This window comes from Dendropsophus ebraccatus, chromosome 10 (genome assembly GCF_027789765.1).
Source record: "Dendropsophus ebraccatus isolate aDenEbr1 chromosome 10, aDenEbr1.pat, whole genome shotgun sequence".
Lineage (NCBI taxonomy): Eukaryota > Metazoa > Chordata > Amphibia > Anura > Hylidae > Dendropsophus > Dendropsophus ebraccatus.
This window is the reverse complement of record NC_091463.1, coordinates 91,508,553-91,524,402: the sequence shown is the minus strand read 5'-3', so window position 1 is coordinate 91,524,402 and position 15,850 is coordinate 91,508,553. Positions and strand designations below refer to the sequence as shown.

The window sequence follows — 15,850 nt, the reverse complement described above, 5'->3', positions numbered from 1 at the left end:
AGAGAGAAGGCTGAACTTCTATATGAAGGTACAGAGGGGCTTGACTACTATATGGGGGGCACAGGAAGGGTCTATTTTCTATATGGAGGTATGGAGGGGATAATCTATTATATTAGGGTATAGATGGTGGCCTTTTTACTATGAGAGTATAGAGGGACCTTGAGTACTATATGTGGGCTAAAACTGGGTATAAATACTACATAGGGACATAAAGTGGGCAACAATACAAATACAATACAAATAGGAATAGTGCCTTAGCGAGAAGCCTAAAATGTTTGTCTGGCAGAGACTGCAGTCAAAAAATTTTTTTTTTTCAAAAACGTTTGTGTTTTTTTTCTCGCATACCCTACATTACAGAGCCAGCGATAAAACAGATATACAACGCAACCCCCCCCCCCCCTTCTTATTAACCTAGTACCCACCACCACTGTCAAAAATGGCCTGTCCTTCCTATGTGTGAGGGGCCATAAGTGGACAGGCAGCTAAACTCCCTCCCAGCAATTCACTGACAAAGATGCAATGTCAAACTATAACTGCAAGGATAGGGTGGAAATGAAAGATAATGCACCTACTAAGGTGCACTGACGTGTGGCGGAACAGTATAAAACGTTACTATGCAAAGCAATACAGATACAAACATACAAACATGTATGAGATGTGATGATGAGCGTCCACGAGAATACACACAGGGATATACACAGATAACATGCTATACCAGTCATGTGACAAACATGGTCTCTAGCTGGTAACTATAGACTGTAAACAGAAAACATGAAAAACACTTCGAGATACACTAAGATGTAAATATACAATGCTGGATGGTTGTATGAACGTACCAGAGAGGCTACTGGAAGCTTAGGTTAGGAGGATGCAGCTGGCTCTGCTCCTCTTCATTGACCTGTGGTTTGTGTCACAGGTCATCTCCTGCATCTCCTTCACCTATGATATGACATCATTGCACCTGCTGGAGGATCCGTCCCCGCGGTGACAGGCTGGAGAAGAGAGAAGATCAGAAGATAGAAGGACCCACTTCATGCCAGGATTAGGTGAGTTTAATGTTGTTGTTTTTTTTTTTTAGTGTTGTGCAACTCAGGGGGACAGTATTACTATGGGGACAGAGCACAGGGGAGCATTATTACTATGGGGACACAGCACAGGACGCATTATTACTATAGGGGCACAGCAAGACAGGGGGCAGTTCAATGGGGCACAGCAAGACAGGGGGCAGTTACATTATTACTATATAAGGGCACAGCAGGGGACATTATTACTCTATGTGGGCACAGCAGGAGGCATTATTACTATATAATGGCACAGCAGAGGACATTATTACTTTATGGGGGCACAGCAGGGGACATTATTACTATATCAGGGCACAGCAGAGGCTCCTACATACAGGGGGCACAGCAGGGAACATTATTACTATATGGGGGGCACAGCAGGGGATCCTATATATAGGGAGCAACCCACATACCTACTGGCTTTATTGCACATGAAACAAAAAAGTGGAATGAAGTTGTAAGATGTGTTTGGTGAATTGGGTAATATCTCTCTGCTCCTTCTCTCTGCAAACACCTGTTGTGAAAGCGAGCTGTTTATTTTATCATTGACCGGCGTTGACTCTCTATATACACAGCCTAAATCCCTCAGCAAGATCCAGATCCCGGGAGGAGAGGGGAGCAGACAGACGACGAACTGGAGAGGGACCAAGATGTTACCTCTAATCCTCCTCAGCCATATAGCATGTAAGTAACATAATAGCAGATATGAAATAGACTTGGACATTTGAAAATTTAAAGGGGTTTTCCTCGGGGGTATAAGGGGGAATCTTTCAAAACATTGTACAACTTTGTATTATAAAGGGAAATGTAAAAATTTGGCCTAAACATTGACACAATTCTTGTGCCAATCCACGGCCACCAATTTATGTGTTGGTTACTGCAGTGCTGCTCAAGCCCTGTATCTGCACAGTTACATACCTCCCAACTTTAGCTGAATGCAAAAGGGACATAGACACGCCCCAACTACACCCAAAGACATGCCCTAACAACACCCATGTCTGAAGACACGCCCCTTAACCACACCCAAACACTTCTCCCACTGTTTTTCACACAATCATAGGGCGCCACACTGATTTTCATTGTTTTTGGACTTCAGCTATGGGATCATAATGATCCCATAAGCTGAAATCCCTATCTCTCCCCTCTCCTCTTTATCCTCTGCCGCTGTCACAAGCTTGGCAAATGGGCAAGGGGGCAGAGGTCGCAGCAGTGTACTCTGCCAGCCCTCCCTATTGACCTCCATAAGCAGCCAGGACACCAGAGTCCAGACTCCAGTGTCCATGGCTTCCATCGGGACTCTGCGATCACACTGAACAGTCCTGATGGTGAACAGAGGGAGAATTCTCTCTGTAGCTCTATAGATGCTGTGGTCGTGCTGATTGCAGCATTTATAGGGTTAACTGTCAGCACCAGAGCATGGCTCCACTGCGACAGTTTCAGCGGGTCTGGGAATATACGATGCTGGAAAGCTGAATGACCACCAACATACTGAATATACTGTATGATGCTGGATAACCTGTGGAACCACAATATATGGAGGATGCCACATGCAGTCCGTGTGCGCCCTTCATAGGCAGTCGGGAAGTAACCTCCTAAAGGTGTGGTGCACTACGGCCGTCCGATCACTTGCCAGATGGCAGAGTGTGACGCCACCCCTGTGGTGGTTGGTCGGGATATAGCTCAGCCAGATGGTATACTGTTGTGACGCCAGTGCCAGGTGGGCCCACAGGTATGGAGGCACACCTGCTTTTAGTTTAGAGTGGCGAGCTATACCCTTTCCCCTGTGGTCGGTGACCTCCCGGGCTGTGAGGGGGGTTCCTTTTGGTTCTTATCACAATGGTCCGGAGTAAAGTTGTGACCCACCTGGACTATTGGTACTGCCACCCACAGAAAGGGGAGATGACCCAAGGATGTGGTCTCTACTGTTTAGGTGTTTGAGCAATAATCACTGAGTCCCGTTAGCATAAATAGATCTTCTTTACTGAGAAAATACTTTGTACAATAGCTGATAGCAGACTGTAGACTTGATGGAACAGAATCTGTGCTGAGAACCTTTAGCGTAGTAGAGCTAAGAGTAGTAGAGAGGAGTTTGTACTGAGAGTCCAGAACAGTAGAGAGGAGTTTGTGCTTCAAGTTCGGAGTAGTGAAGAGGAGTGTGTGCTGAGAGTCCCAACCCCGGGTAGAAGTGTGCTCTGCCGGAACTTTAGAAGAGGAAGAAGAAGTAGAATACTGAAGACTATAAAGTAGAAGTATACTTGTGTTCGTGTTTTGACCTTATCTGTCGTGTATCACCTGTTGCACACCAGTGTCGCGTGACCCATCCTACCAGGGTGACACAAGCCCCAGACCTTGTTACCTGAGTTGAGCAAGGTGGGCAAATTACCTGCTTACACCTGCGCTGCAAAATAGAGTATGTAGGCTTCTAGCAACTTTGCTCTATCCGGATCGGTTTCTCTTGTTTCAGGATACTGTCCTGCACTTTTTGACTTGTTCTCGGCGTGGGTTGGGGTGTTCTTTGACTTGTCCTCTCCTTGGAGTAGTGCTGCTTTAAAAAAAACTGGTATCTGCATCTCCTATGTGCATCTGTTCACTACCACACCTCAGACTACACTACGGACTTGTTTTAGAGTGGGGACCTGGCAAAGCCAGGGCCCAGATAGACTACAGCAGGGACCAACTTGTCTTGCTAACTCTCCCCACCAAGACTTGGGTAAGACTCACTAAGTGTGGGTATATACTTCTCCCCATGTGACAACTTCCTACAGGAGGTGTAATGTCCCCTGTGAGTGGTGGAGAAGAAAGCATACAAAGAAAGGAGCTTAGAGATAGGTAGAGAAGAAGGGAGGGCTCTCATTGGTGCATAGATTACAACAAACAATAACCCCATAATTACCTACAGCTGTGCAATATACAAGTATAGTTACTTACAATAGTGACATCTTGTGGCAAAACTTAGGTACTACTTCATTACCACAGTTACTTGAAGTACAGACTTTTGCGAGGGGTATATAAATCAGTAACACCCATGGTGGGACACCAGGCAGGGACTATGCAAGGGACCCTATGAATGGTGGGAAGGAATGTGTGCAAGAAAAGAAGAAGAGTAATATGCTACAAAGAAAGGGCATCTCCCATAGGTTAACAAAAGCAAATGGTACACAATAAAATAGTGACCCTCTGTTGGCTTCATCTGTGCAATACATAAGAGCTTACATATAAAATACTGACATCTTGTGGTGAAACTCTAAAATACCTTCATCACCACTTAACCTGGAGTAAGGAGCTTTTGTGACAGGTGTACATGAGAAAGAACACCCGTGGTGGGACACCACAGTACCATGTGTCTCCTTGATCTAACAGCATCTAACAGTGTCAGCAGTTTGAAAAGTTGACAGGTTCCCTAAGGGTACATTCACACTTGCAGAATCTTCAGCAAATTTTGTACGTTCATGTGTATGGGGAAGCCAGCAGAGGTCACTGTCAGCCGAACTATGACTCTCCCAACACATAATGATATTTCAAATGGAACTTATTAAAAAATCTTGTGTAGGTGTATAGGTTCCTCCTGCTGCTCTTTGAAGGCACTTCCTTCTTTGAAATCTTCCCTTTTTGTTTTTAGTGTCTTTTGCCGTCCCCATCCCTCTATGTGATGTTAATAAAATCAGCATTACCGATGGTTTCTATACTGTGACTGATGGCGGACATGTTGGCAGTATAGTGGAGTATACCTGCCCTGAAGGGACATACCCGTACCCAGCCGACACACGAGAGTGCTTCCCCAATGGTCAATGGACGGAGGACAATGTGGAGGCAAAATGCAACGCTAATGGACTGGTTGGTAAGACTTATAGGCAGGGCTGTATTTTCCACTGGGCCATAGTGCGGCACCGTGTGTGTGTACTCGGCTTTGGTATTTCCCTGGTCATGTCATCAGACTCGTAATTGAGTTGCATATTAACTGAACGGACCACTTAATATGGTAGTTTTGGTGGTCTTTGTACAGGAGCCATTCCATGGCTGGGTCCTTCCCTGGAGGGATATCTGACTAGTCCCGTGTTTTGAGACTCGTAACTGAGGTTCCATGGACCTTTTTGGAAATATAATTACATTTAAAGGGGTTTTCGGTGAGCAAAAGGTGCCTGAAGCCTTCTGTTCACTGTCGCTGAAACCTTTTTCTCCTCCCTCCCTTCGAGATGTGACCCATGTGATCTCTGCAGCCATTTAGAAGCTTCAGTGCTTTCTGGCCTGCATCATTCAGGCACATATAATGGCACATCATCCCTGCGGCCTTGTACATAAAGCCGGAAGGTAGAGCGAGAGTGGAGGTGCCAGACGAAGAATTAAACAGGCAGGGGCGTAGGTAGGATTAATAGGGCCCCATGAGAAAAAACTGTATGGACCCTCCCACATACTCACCCAGCACGGCGAAGTCCCCCAGTGTAACGTCATTTTCTCATCTCCATGTGTGCCTTAGTGTCAGCTACGCCAGGTGAATATGACTACTTTTTTCATTGTAGCACGATAACAAGTGATAGCAGTTGGGGTTGGACAACCTCTTCTAGGGTATTCTAAAAATAAAATGGCTTCTCATACTTTTCACAGACAATTCTGGTCCCAAAATCGGAGGTGGAATACGAGTGGAAATAGATGGACTCATGAACATCTTCATAGTCATCGATACCTCTAAACGTATAGGACGGGAAAACTTTAAAACAGCTAAGGATATCAGTGAAGTTTTCATAGAAAAGGTGAGGAGAACATATACAAACAAGTCATGGCCTCTACCCTCATAGGCTTCTGTATGCACGGACGGCCTTGTGTTGGCTTGAACTCTCTGCAGTATATTCCCCTCACATGGTGTGCATACAGAACATAATATCATATATATATATACTGTATATCTCAGTGTCACCCCAGATGGTGCACAAATAGTAGTACTATAAGTAAGAAACAAAACTTCGGGTTGCTTTTAAAAAGTACAACTAGTCCCGCAAAAAACAAGCTCTCATATGGCTCTGTAAATTGAAAAAATAAGAGTTATGGCCTGGACTCCAACCCCCACTGAAGTAAATGTGATTTTGTGAAAATGGGTTATATGCTGCCCTATATACATCTGGGACTCTTATTATAAAGTAAAGGTATTATCTATTGCAATCCCTCAGCTCATTCCCAGACTGCTTTTTATAATGACAGCTGATTGGACATCATGGGGATCCTCACTGTTCTCCTTTGCATTGGCTTTATGTTATGATGGATACAACCTGTATATCATTGTACTTACAGATGGCCAGCTTTGATATTGTCCCTCGCTACGCTGTCATCTCGTATGCGTCATTTGTAAAACCCATTGTGCAGCTCTCAGACAATGAGAGTACGGACACCGACAAGGTCATCGAGAGGATTAAAAAGTTTAAATATTCAGGTAACAAAGAGTGTCTATTCTTCTGGAGAACCAGACCTCTCCAGTATTACAAACCATGACCTATTGATTTCAATGTTGGAAAAGAACACTGCAGAGACACCATCACGTGTCTCGACGTCAGTAAACTAGCCAGACCTTCCTCCGGGAAGGAATAACCAAGTCAAGGAATGTCTCCAATCAAGGAAACCACCCAAGCAAGGTATCCATCCACAGACAGCTGTTTCGGGGTATTTGCCCCTCATCAGTGTGGAGTAGGAATCTGGCTAGTGGGAGCAATGACTACTTCACACTGGTGAGGGGAAAATACCCTAAAACAACTGTCTGTGGATGGATACCTTGCTTGGGTGGTTTCCTTGATTGGACACATTCCTTGACTGGGTTATTCCTTCCCAGAGGAAGGTCTGCCTAGTTCACTGACGTCAAGACATGTGATGGTGTCTCTGCAGTGTTCTTTTGCATACTTGATTTCCCAGCGGGCAATGTTCTAGAATACACTGACATCGAGACATGTGATGGTGTGGCTGCTGTGTTTTGGTTAATCTCTATTGATATCAGTGGACACAGTGTAATGCTTAAAGGGGTATTCCCCTAAAACAAGCTGATTGTGGGGGGTCTGTCTGTTTTGGGACCCCCACTGATGCAGAGAATGGGACGTAATTGCCATGCAATGTATAGAGGGTTGACAGCCCCAGTTCTCAATTACTTCTCTATACTATTGGCAAACCCTTTCGAGTTCAGAGCTCAGAAGCATTTGGCTGCCACTTTGAGGATGACTGGTAGCCATGCAAGCTCCATTCATTGGAATTGCTTTGTGATTAAGTTCCCGTTCTCAGGATTGGTGGAGGTCCCAGTGGTCAGAACCTCAGCAATCAGCTTGGTATTCCCTATTTTATGTGTGGTGTCCCACAGTTATGTACTTTAGGCACCAGTCAGAAAGTTATTGCTTCAGTGGTGATGATAAAGCATTCTTTAGTTTCACCACAAGGTGCCAGTGTTATGTTTAAGCTTTGTTATATGTTGCATAGCTGTGGTCACTATAGAGTTACTGTTTTTGTACCACATGGTCTGTGTCAGACAATGGGAGATGCTTTTCTTTTCCTACCTATCTCTGCACTCTATACATAAACACACACACAACCCCCTAGGGTCTAGTCTAGTCTAGTCCAGAGTGTGGTAGTGGACAGACACACGTGTATAGAGAACACAGAGACTTTCTTTCTACAAGCTATAACTACAGACACTATGCAGTGCTAAGCAGCTAAAGGAGGACAAGTCAGAGATCTCCCCAGCCCACGCCAAAAACCTCTCTTAACAGAGCAGGGCGGTATTCTAGACAGAGGAACTAACCTGGATAGAGCAAACAACCATAACCAAGGCCTTTGTACTCTCTCGCAGCGCAGGTGACACCGGATAATTTCGGACACTAAGCTACTTTCAAGTAATCAAGACTGGGGCTTGTGTCACCCTTGTGGGACAGGCAACCCGACACTGCAGGGCAGAAGGTGGTTTAGCGACAGTAAGGTCGAAACACGGGCACAAGTGTATTCTTCTTCAAGTATTTCTTCTCTCAAGTATTTCTTCTCTCTGGCAGATCGCAATACTACACTGGGTTGGCTCTCCCGACAAACTCCTCTCAACTCCTCTAAACTCTTCTCAACACTTAACTGAACCAGCACTGCTACTCTACCTCAGCACATAAAGAGTAACTGTCATGTTTTTTTTTTTATTGCAGAAATCAGTAGTATAAGCGATTTTAAGAAACTCTGTAATAGGTTTCATCAGCCAAAAAAGCCTCCTTCTGTACTCAAGAAGCAATCTCCCAGCCTCCCCCCTGACTTCTTATCTGTGCATTATTAGGCAAACACGTCTTCATTACAGAGAAGCCAGTGAAGACGGTTTCTGCTCTCTCCATTGTAAGCCTATGAAGGGGGGAGGAGCTGAGGGAGATGAGGGAGCAGGAAGAGGTGACATGAAGGTCAACTGTTTGTAGACTCCCTGGGCACCTAAACCGCTAAATCCAGGTGTCAGAAAGGTCAGTGCTTATCTATGAACTTACTGAGAGAAGATTGCAGGGTGTTGTGCTGTGCAGGACTGCTCCGTGCTCAGTCACTCCTAACAGCCCCTCCCCTCTCCATAGCCACATAATGGAGACAGAAATTCTGCTTCATCTGATGTGAGGGGGAGGCTGGGAGATTGCTTTTTCAGTCCAGAAGGAAACTCTTTTAGTACATAAAACCTATTACAGAGTTTCTTAAAATCGCTTGAACTGTTGATATTTAATGTTTTCAGAAAAATGACCCTGAAATGACAGTTACGCTTTAAGCATCTCTCAGCACAGCTTCAGTGAAGAGTTACTCTGTATTGTAAGAGACTTTCAGTAAAACCACTTTATTTATTCTACTTGGACTTAGTGATCATTGCACCAGCACCTACAGTCATGGCCAAAAGTTTTGAGAATGACACAAATATTATATTTTCACATGATCTGCTGCCCTCTGGTTTTTATGTGTGTTTGTCAGATGTTTTTATCACATACAGAATTATAATTGCAATAATATTATGAGTAACAAAAGCTTATACTGACAGTTAGATGAGTTACTGCAGCAAGTCAATATTTGCAGTGTTGACCCTTCTTCTTCAGGACTTCTGCAATTCTCCCTGGCTGCTCTCAATCAACTTCTGGACCAAATCCTAACTGATAGCCGTCCATTCTTGCACAATCAATGCTTGCATTTTGTCAGAATTTGTTGGTTTTTGTTTGTCCACCCGTCTCTTGATGATTGACCACTAGTTCTCAATGGGATTAAGATCTGGGGAGTTTCCAGGCCATGGACCCAAAATCTCTATGTTTTATTCCCTGAGCCATTTAGTTATCCCCTTTGCTTTATGGCAAGGTGCTCCATCATGCTGGAAAAGGCATTGTTGATCGCCAAACTGCTCTTGGGCGGTTGGGAGAAGTTGCTCTTGGAGGACATTCTGGTACCATTCTTTATTCATGGCTGTGTTTTTAGGCAAGACTGTGAGACAGACTATTCCCTTGGCTGAGAAGCAACCCCACACATGAATGGTTTCAGGACACTTTACAGTTGGCATGAGACAAGACTGGTGGTAGCGCTCACCTCGTCTTCTCCGAATAATCTGTTTTCCAGATGTCCCAAACAATCGGAAAGGGGATTCATCAGAGAAAATGACTTTACCCCAGTCCTCAGCAGTCCACTCCTTGTACCTTTTGCAAAACATTAGTCTGTCCCTGATGTTTTTTTCTGGAGAGAAGTGGCTTCTTTGCTGCCCTCCTTGAGACCAGGCCTTGCTCACAGTGCGTGCAGATGCACTCACACCTGCCTGCTGCCATTCCTGAGCAAGCCCTGCACTGCTGGTAGCCCGATCCAGCAGCTGAAACACTTTTAAGAGACGGTCCTGGAGCTTGCTGGTCTTTCTTGGGCGCCCTGGAGCATTTTTGGCAACAATGCAACCTCTCTCCTTGAAGTTCTTCATAGATTGTTGGCTGAGGTAAAATCTTTCTAGCTGTGATACTCTTCCCTGTTAGGCCATTGTTTTGCAGTGCAATGATGACTACACGTGTTTCTTTAGAGATAACCATGGTTAACAGAAGAGAAACAATGATGCCAAGCACCAGCCTTCTTTTAAAGTGTCCAGTGATGTCATTCTTACTTAATCATGACAGATTGATCTCCAGCCCTGTCCTCATCAACACCCACACCTGTGTTACTGGAGCAATCACTGAAACGATGTTAGCTGGTCCTTTTAAGGCAGGGCTGCAATGATGTTGAAAAGTGTTTTGGGGGATAAAATTCATTTTCTAGGCAAATATTGACTGCTAGTAATTGCTGTTAAGCTGATCACTCTTTATAACATTCTGGAGTATATGCAAATTGCCATTTTAAAAACTGAAGCAGCAGACTTTGTAAAAATTAATATTTGTATCATTCTCAAAACTTTTGGACATGATTGTATACACACACCGGCTACACCATCCTTGGGTTATTTTTCCCTTTCTGTGGGTGGCGGTATCAACAGTCCGGGTGGGTCATCTTCCCATTCCCGACCACCGTGATAAGAGCCCAAGGGACCCATCAAAACCCGTCAGGTCACCAACCATTGGGGATCAATATAGCCAGCCAGTAAACAAAGCAGGTACTGTATACCATCACACCTCTGTGCTGAGTTAGTACTGGCGTCTCAACTGTACCACCACTGGCTGAGCTATATTCCAACCACTGACATAACATCATCCCAGCGGTTGGGCACTAAAAGCGACCACCACATTTGGAGATGGAAATACCCCTTTGAGATTACATCTATCCATGTCATGCGATCATTAAGTAAGTATTGGGGAGGCTTGGAAGCCAAGCCCTCTCAATACTTTGTGACTGGCGGCCATGTTCCAGTAGCAGGAGGCAACTTACTGTCAATGGATCCTTATAGTATGTTGTGGGGAGGATAAAAGAAATAACATGCTCCAGTGCTGGTGGCCACATACTGCTACTCCAGTCCCCGGGTTTCCGGCCGCTTTCTGGTCTGAGTGGGGATCCAGGTTGTGACGTGTAAGGTCCGCTCAGCCAGTCAACGGCCGAGGCACGACCCCACTATGGCCGCTGACTGGCTGAGCAGACCTCATTGGTCGCAACCCGGTTCCCGCCCAGACCAGGAAGTGGGCGGGAACCGGAGCCGCGGTATGGTGCCAGCGCTAGAGCAGTGGAGGTAAGAGCATGTTGTTTCTTTTATCCTTCCCCTCCCCAGCAGATGGGTCTGGCTAGACTTCTCCTTTAATCATCTCTCTGGTCTTTGTGACTTTCCTTTCCCTGGCTTACAAGTGAAGGCAATGTGTACCACTTCTATCTTTCCCCACTATTTTCCATATATTTATATATACTTTTTTTCCCTTTTACAGAACATGAAGATAAGCAGGGGAAGAATACCCGGGCTGCCCTGAAGGAAGTTCATAAAATGATGTCTCTGGAACATGTGAGAAATATCACAGAGTTTATGAGAACGAGAAATATAATCCTGTTGATGACCGATGGTAAGTATCAGACCACAACTGTGTTTACTCCACAAATTCCCAGCCTGGGTTACAGTGGCCCAACATAGTGCAAGAGATCTTATGGTGGGTCCAGGCTCTGGTAGTGTAGTAGGCCCTAGAGGTCCAGCAGAAGACCATCCCATTTGGAGGTGTCCCATGCTAAACTCATCATCTTCCTCAGATTTGCAACAATTGTCTTTCACCTCCTTTAGGAAGGCATAATATGGGTGGAGACCCTACTGTGGAAATAAAGAGGATCCGAGAACTTCTGGATATCAGGAAGGACAATAATCGGGAAGAATTTCTGGGTGAGGAATAGATAGTATATACTTGTATACTTGTGTCTTGATTTAACGCATACTTGTGATCCCCATAATCAAAACAAACTGTATTATAAATATGCTCAGTAAGAAAAGGAGGCGGCACTCACCATCATACAAAGTGCAGAACTTTGTGCTCATTTATTACGGTAAAAACACATATACCAACATTTCAGCAGGTAAGACGCCACTCGGCCATGATGTTCTCAGATGACAGCTGTTTCGCGTTATGCAACACTTCTCCAGACGTTGCATAACGCGAAACAGCTGTCACCTGAGAACATCATGGCCGAGTGGCATCTTATTGAGAATATGATGGACACTGTTACATTTACGCCTGAGCACCCCGTCTAGCAGATACTTTGCCTCCACTCCATTGCAACTAATATTCTTCCATGTCGACATACCAATTAAGCTCCTAAGGGGATCACCTGCTGTGCCGGTCTGTGTCTTTTTTTCTAGTGAACGGTATTATAAATATGGTCCCTTAGGTCTGACTAAAGGTGTTTGATTCATGATGTTTGATTCATGATTCAAATCCTTCTCAATATTCCTAAACACTTATAATCTGTTACCTCATATAAATCCCTTTTCTCCTGTGCCCAGATATCTATGTGTTTGGCCTGGGTGATGATATAAGCGATAATGAAATCAATGATATTGCATCCAAGAAAGATCCTGCTAAGCATGTCTTCAAGATAGGAAGTATAAACGATATGAAGAAGGCCTTTGATCACATGTTGGGTAAGAACATTTATGCCTCTTCCTTCCCTATTGTTGTAATGCTATGACATCATTGTGCCGGCATGTGTAATAGTGCAGAAGAACGGTCCACAGGGTGGGAATAGGTCTGTAGTCTGCACCACTGGATACTGATGTAGGAACAACATCAAACAATACGGATAAAACAAACATATAGAAAACAAGGCCGTTCACAGACTCCACCCAACCACAGGCTCCACAGGGATCCCAATGAGACACTGCACTCCAACACATTTTTACGCCCTTGGACCCTCACGCCAATCCTGTATATATGGCTTCTGTACATTAACAAGTTTGCTTCCTCTTACGTTTAACCTTTAGATGATTCAGAAATTCTCCAGGCGTGCGGCCTTGCCGGAGAGCCAGGTCAATTCGGAGTGCAAGAACAGTTTCCTTGGATCGCCCAAATTTCCATCATTGTAAGAAGCCATTACTAACTCTTATAGAGAAGGAGGGGGCGTGATTATGTCACTTATATTTTATGTATAACACCTCCACACTGCCATATACTGACTCCAGATGCCGTCTAATAGGGTCATATTCCGTCATCCTCACGCCCTGTACACTGCTAAGGCCTAGCTGTCCTCTTAAGAATCGTAGTTTCACAGAGTATTGTCTCCTTTCTTATAGGATCCTCCATTGCCAAATCCCTCCACCTGCTCTTAAATTAGTTAGGGCCCTATTCCACAGTAACGATAATCGGCCGAATCGGCCCCATTTGGCCCGATTCGGCCGATTATCGCTCGGTGGAATAGAGAGAGTGATCAGCCGATGATCGTGTCATCGGCTGATCGTTCATTTAGGGCCAGACCTAAAATCATCGTTCCCCCCCGGGTCCCGCGCGCTCTATCTTCAGAATGGCCTGTTAGCTGAGCCAATCACAGGCTGGGACCGCCATGGCCTGTGATTGGCTGAGTGGCCAGTCAGCTGATTCTGAAGATAGAGTGCGCTAGCAGATCAACGCTCGTTTACATCGTTGATCGGGGCCTCCTCGGCCCGTGGAATAGGGCCCTTAGATAAGGGATAGAGAGAAAAGGGCTGGAGACTGATTCCACCGGCATCAGGACCCAGTAACCAGCCCTATATGCAGGGCTGGCGTCAGCACAAGGCTTACCTGGGCAAGTGCCAGGGCCCACAGCATCTCTATGGGCCCAGAGATGGAGAGGGGCCCAGTTTTCTGATATTCAACCTGCTCACTGTAGTGCAGAGTGAGAACTGAACATCAAAAGACACAGGAGACGGAGCAGTACCTGCACAGAGAGAGAAAAGGGATAAGGACCTGTTCACATGACCTAAAGGTCCTCAACTTTACAGTGTGAAGAGTAACCGACAGAGGAAGAGGACCCGCCCAAGGACCCGCAAAAATCTGGAGCCGGCCCTGCCTGTATGTGTAAACAAGGAGGCTGCAGATGAAGGAGAAAATGTTTTCCATACCAATATTCCACTCAAATATAACTTTTCATATGTTGCTGCCAATGGTGAGACTAACAATTCCTTCCATACTTGTTGTTATGTATTCAGTCTCCTTCCCCCAGTTGTCAGCTGCTGCTTTCCGCCAAAGACAAAAAAAGTCTGTGTATGAGCTTTTCTCTCTGTCTCCCCCTCCTCCCCCCTCCCTTCTGAGACGGCCGATGTAAACAAGTTCCTGGCTTGCTGTTTCTGCAACTTTGTAATGCTGGAAGGATTAGTTACAGTAAAACCATTAGTAACTTGACCTCAGCAGATAAAGCCAGTCAGGGGCTTGTTTACATCAGCTGTCTCAGAAGGGAGGGGGGAGGACGAGGAGATGGAGAGAAAAGCTTACACAGGTTTTTTTTGTGTCTTCAGCAGTCTTTTTTTTAACTTTTTTCCTTTTTTTTTTTTTATTGTAGCGGGCAGGTACTGAAGAGAAATGTAAAGGATCTATTGTGAGCAGGGATTTTGTCTTGACCGCTGCTCACTGCTTCCATCTAGATGAAGAGCTCCATAGTATCAGTATCAGTGTGGGAGGTAAGTGCTCCTATCAACTACAACCTCCAGCGTCTTCTCTAGTGGGATATGAATCTCCTTAAGGATAAAATGTTACACGGCTACATATACATATTCACCTACATCTCTTGTAGAGAACAGATTTAAAGCAAAGGATCTCTACCGCCATCCCAAGTACAACCCACTCAGCAAACAGGACAAGAAGGTGGTAAAATCCTTTGATTATGACTTGGCTCTCATTGAACTGGATAAAAAGATTGAGTTTTCCCGAACAATCAGGTAAAATATGGGAACGTTTTCTTTGCACTTGGTTAAAGTGAACATAAAGATTTCAAGGTATTGGACACAATCAGCAAATCATGGTGTGGTAGCCCAGGGGCTGCAGGTGGGGTAGGCAAGGGCTAGGATGTTGCAGTACCGCTGTGGCACTCGGCACAGGGCTCGGAGTGGTAGTCCACTCACCCTGGGACCCTATACATGCCCATTGAAATGTTTGAAATGTTACTATTACCTCTCCGTGCCATGCAGTGAGATAGTATGTGAATAAAATGCAGACAGTCACATGTAGTTGCAGAACAGCTAACTTTTACTAAACAGGTTTCTTTAAAGTACAGTACACAAAAGTCCGTGGTTCACAAGATGCGTTTTGTGGCACTTGAGAATCTGTTTTGTCAGCTTTCCCTTTTGAGGCCCTTGGTATCTCTGCTTTAGCAGGCAGAATGGATGAATACCTGGGCTTTTAAGAAGTTTAGGAAGGGCACGCAGCCGAAAAGCACTTCTCCAAGCACTGTACATCTGTTAGGGTGAGACTTAAAGGGGTAGTGCGGTGGTAAAGAATTATTGACAGAATAACACACATTACAAAGTTATACAACTTTGTAATGTATGTTATGTCTGTGAATGGCCCCCTTCCCCGTGTCCCACCACCCCCACCCGTGTACCCGGAAGTGTGGTGCGCTATACTCACCTGTCACGTGCCGACACCAGTCTCCGATCTTCATTCAGTGACGTCTTCTTCGGCCGGCCGGCGAACAGCTCCGTCCGATGCTCAGCCGCGATTGGCTGAGCATAACTGTGCTCAGCTAATCGCGGCTGAGCACAGTTGTGATGCGGCGGAGGGGGGACGGGCGGCAGCAACTCGGCCATCCGTCCGAAGATGACGTTTGGCACAAAATGGCGGACGGCCCTCGACACGGATCAGGTAATGTATAATGCACCAAGACTTCCGGGTACACGGGTGGGGGTGGTGGGACACGGGGAACGGGGCGATTCA

The 15,850-nt window shown here is 45.4% G+C and overlaps 1 protein-coding gene across 1 annotated transcript in view; it reads left to right on the top strand.

Annotated features, from left to right (window-relative positions):
* The first annotated feature begins 1,644 nt into the window (after window positions 1–1,644).
* LOC138766412 (complement factor B-like) overlaps window positions 1,645–15,850 on the top strand; it is a 28,470-nt gene continuing 14,264 nt past the window's right edge. Inside the window, exons 1-10 of the mRNA XM_069943999.1 lie at window positions 1,645–1,745; window positions 4,681–4,899; window positions 5,664–5,809; window positions 6,345–6,483; window positions 11,396–11,527; window positions 11,740–11,835; window positions 12,454–12,591; window positions 12,931–13,028; window positions 14,481–14,598; window positions 14,712–14,856. Coding sequence (XP_069800100.1) covers window positions 1,712–1,745; window positions 4,681–4,899; window positions 5,664–5,809; window positions 6,345–6,483; window positions 11,396–11,527; window positions 11,740–11,835; window positions 12,454–12,591; window positions 12,931–13,028; window positions 14,481–14,598; window positions 14,712–14,856 — 1,265 coding nt within the window. The 5' untranslated portion in view covers window positions 1,645–1,711. The remainder of the gene's footprint in view (window positions 1,746–4,680; window positions 4,900–5,663; window positions 5,810–6,344; window positions 6,484–11,395; window positions 11,528–11,739; window positions 11,836–12,453; window positions 12,592–12,930; window positions 13,029–14,480; window positions 14,599–14,711; window positions 14,857–15,850) is intronic.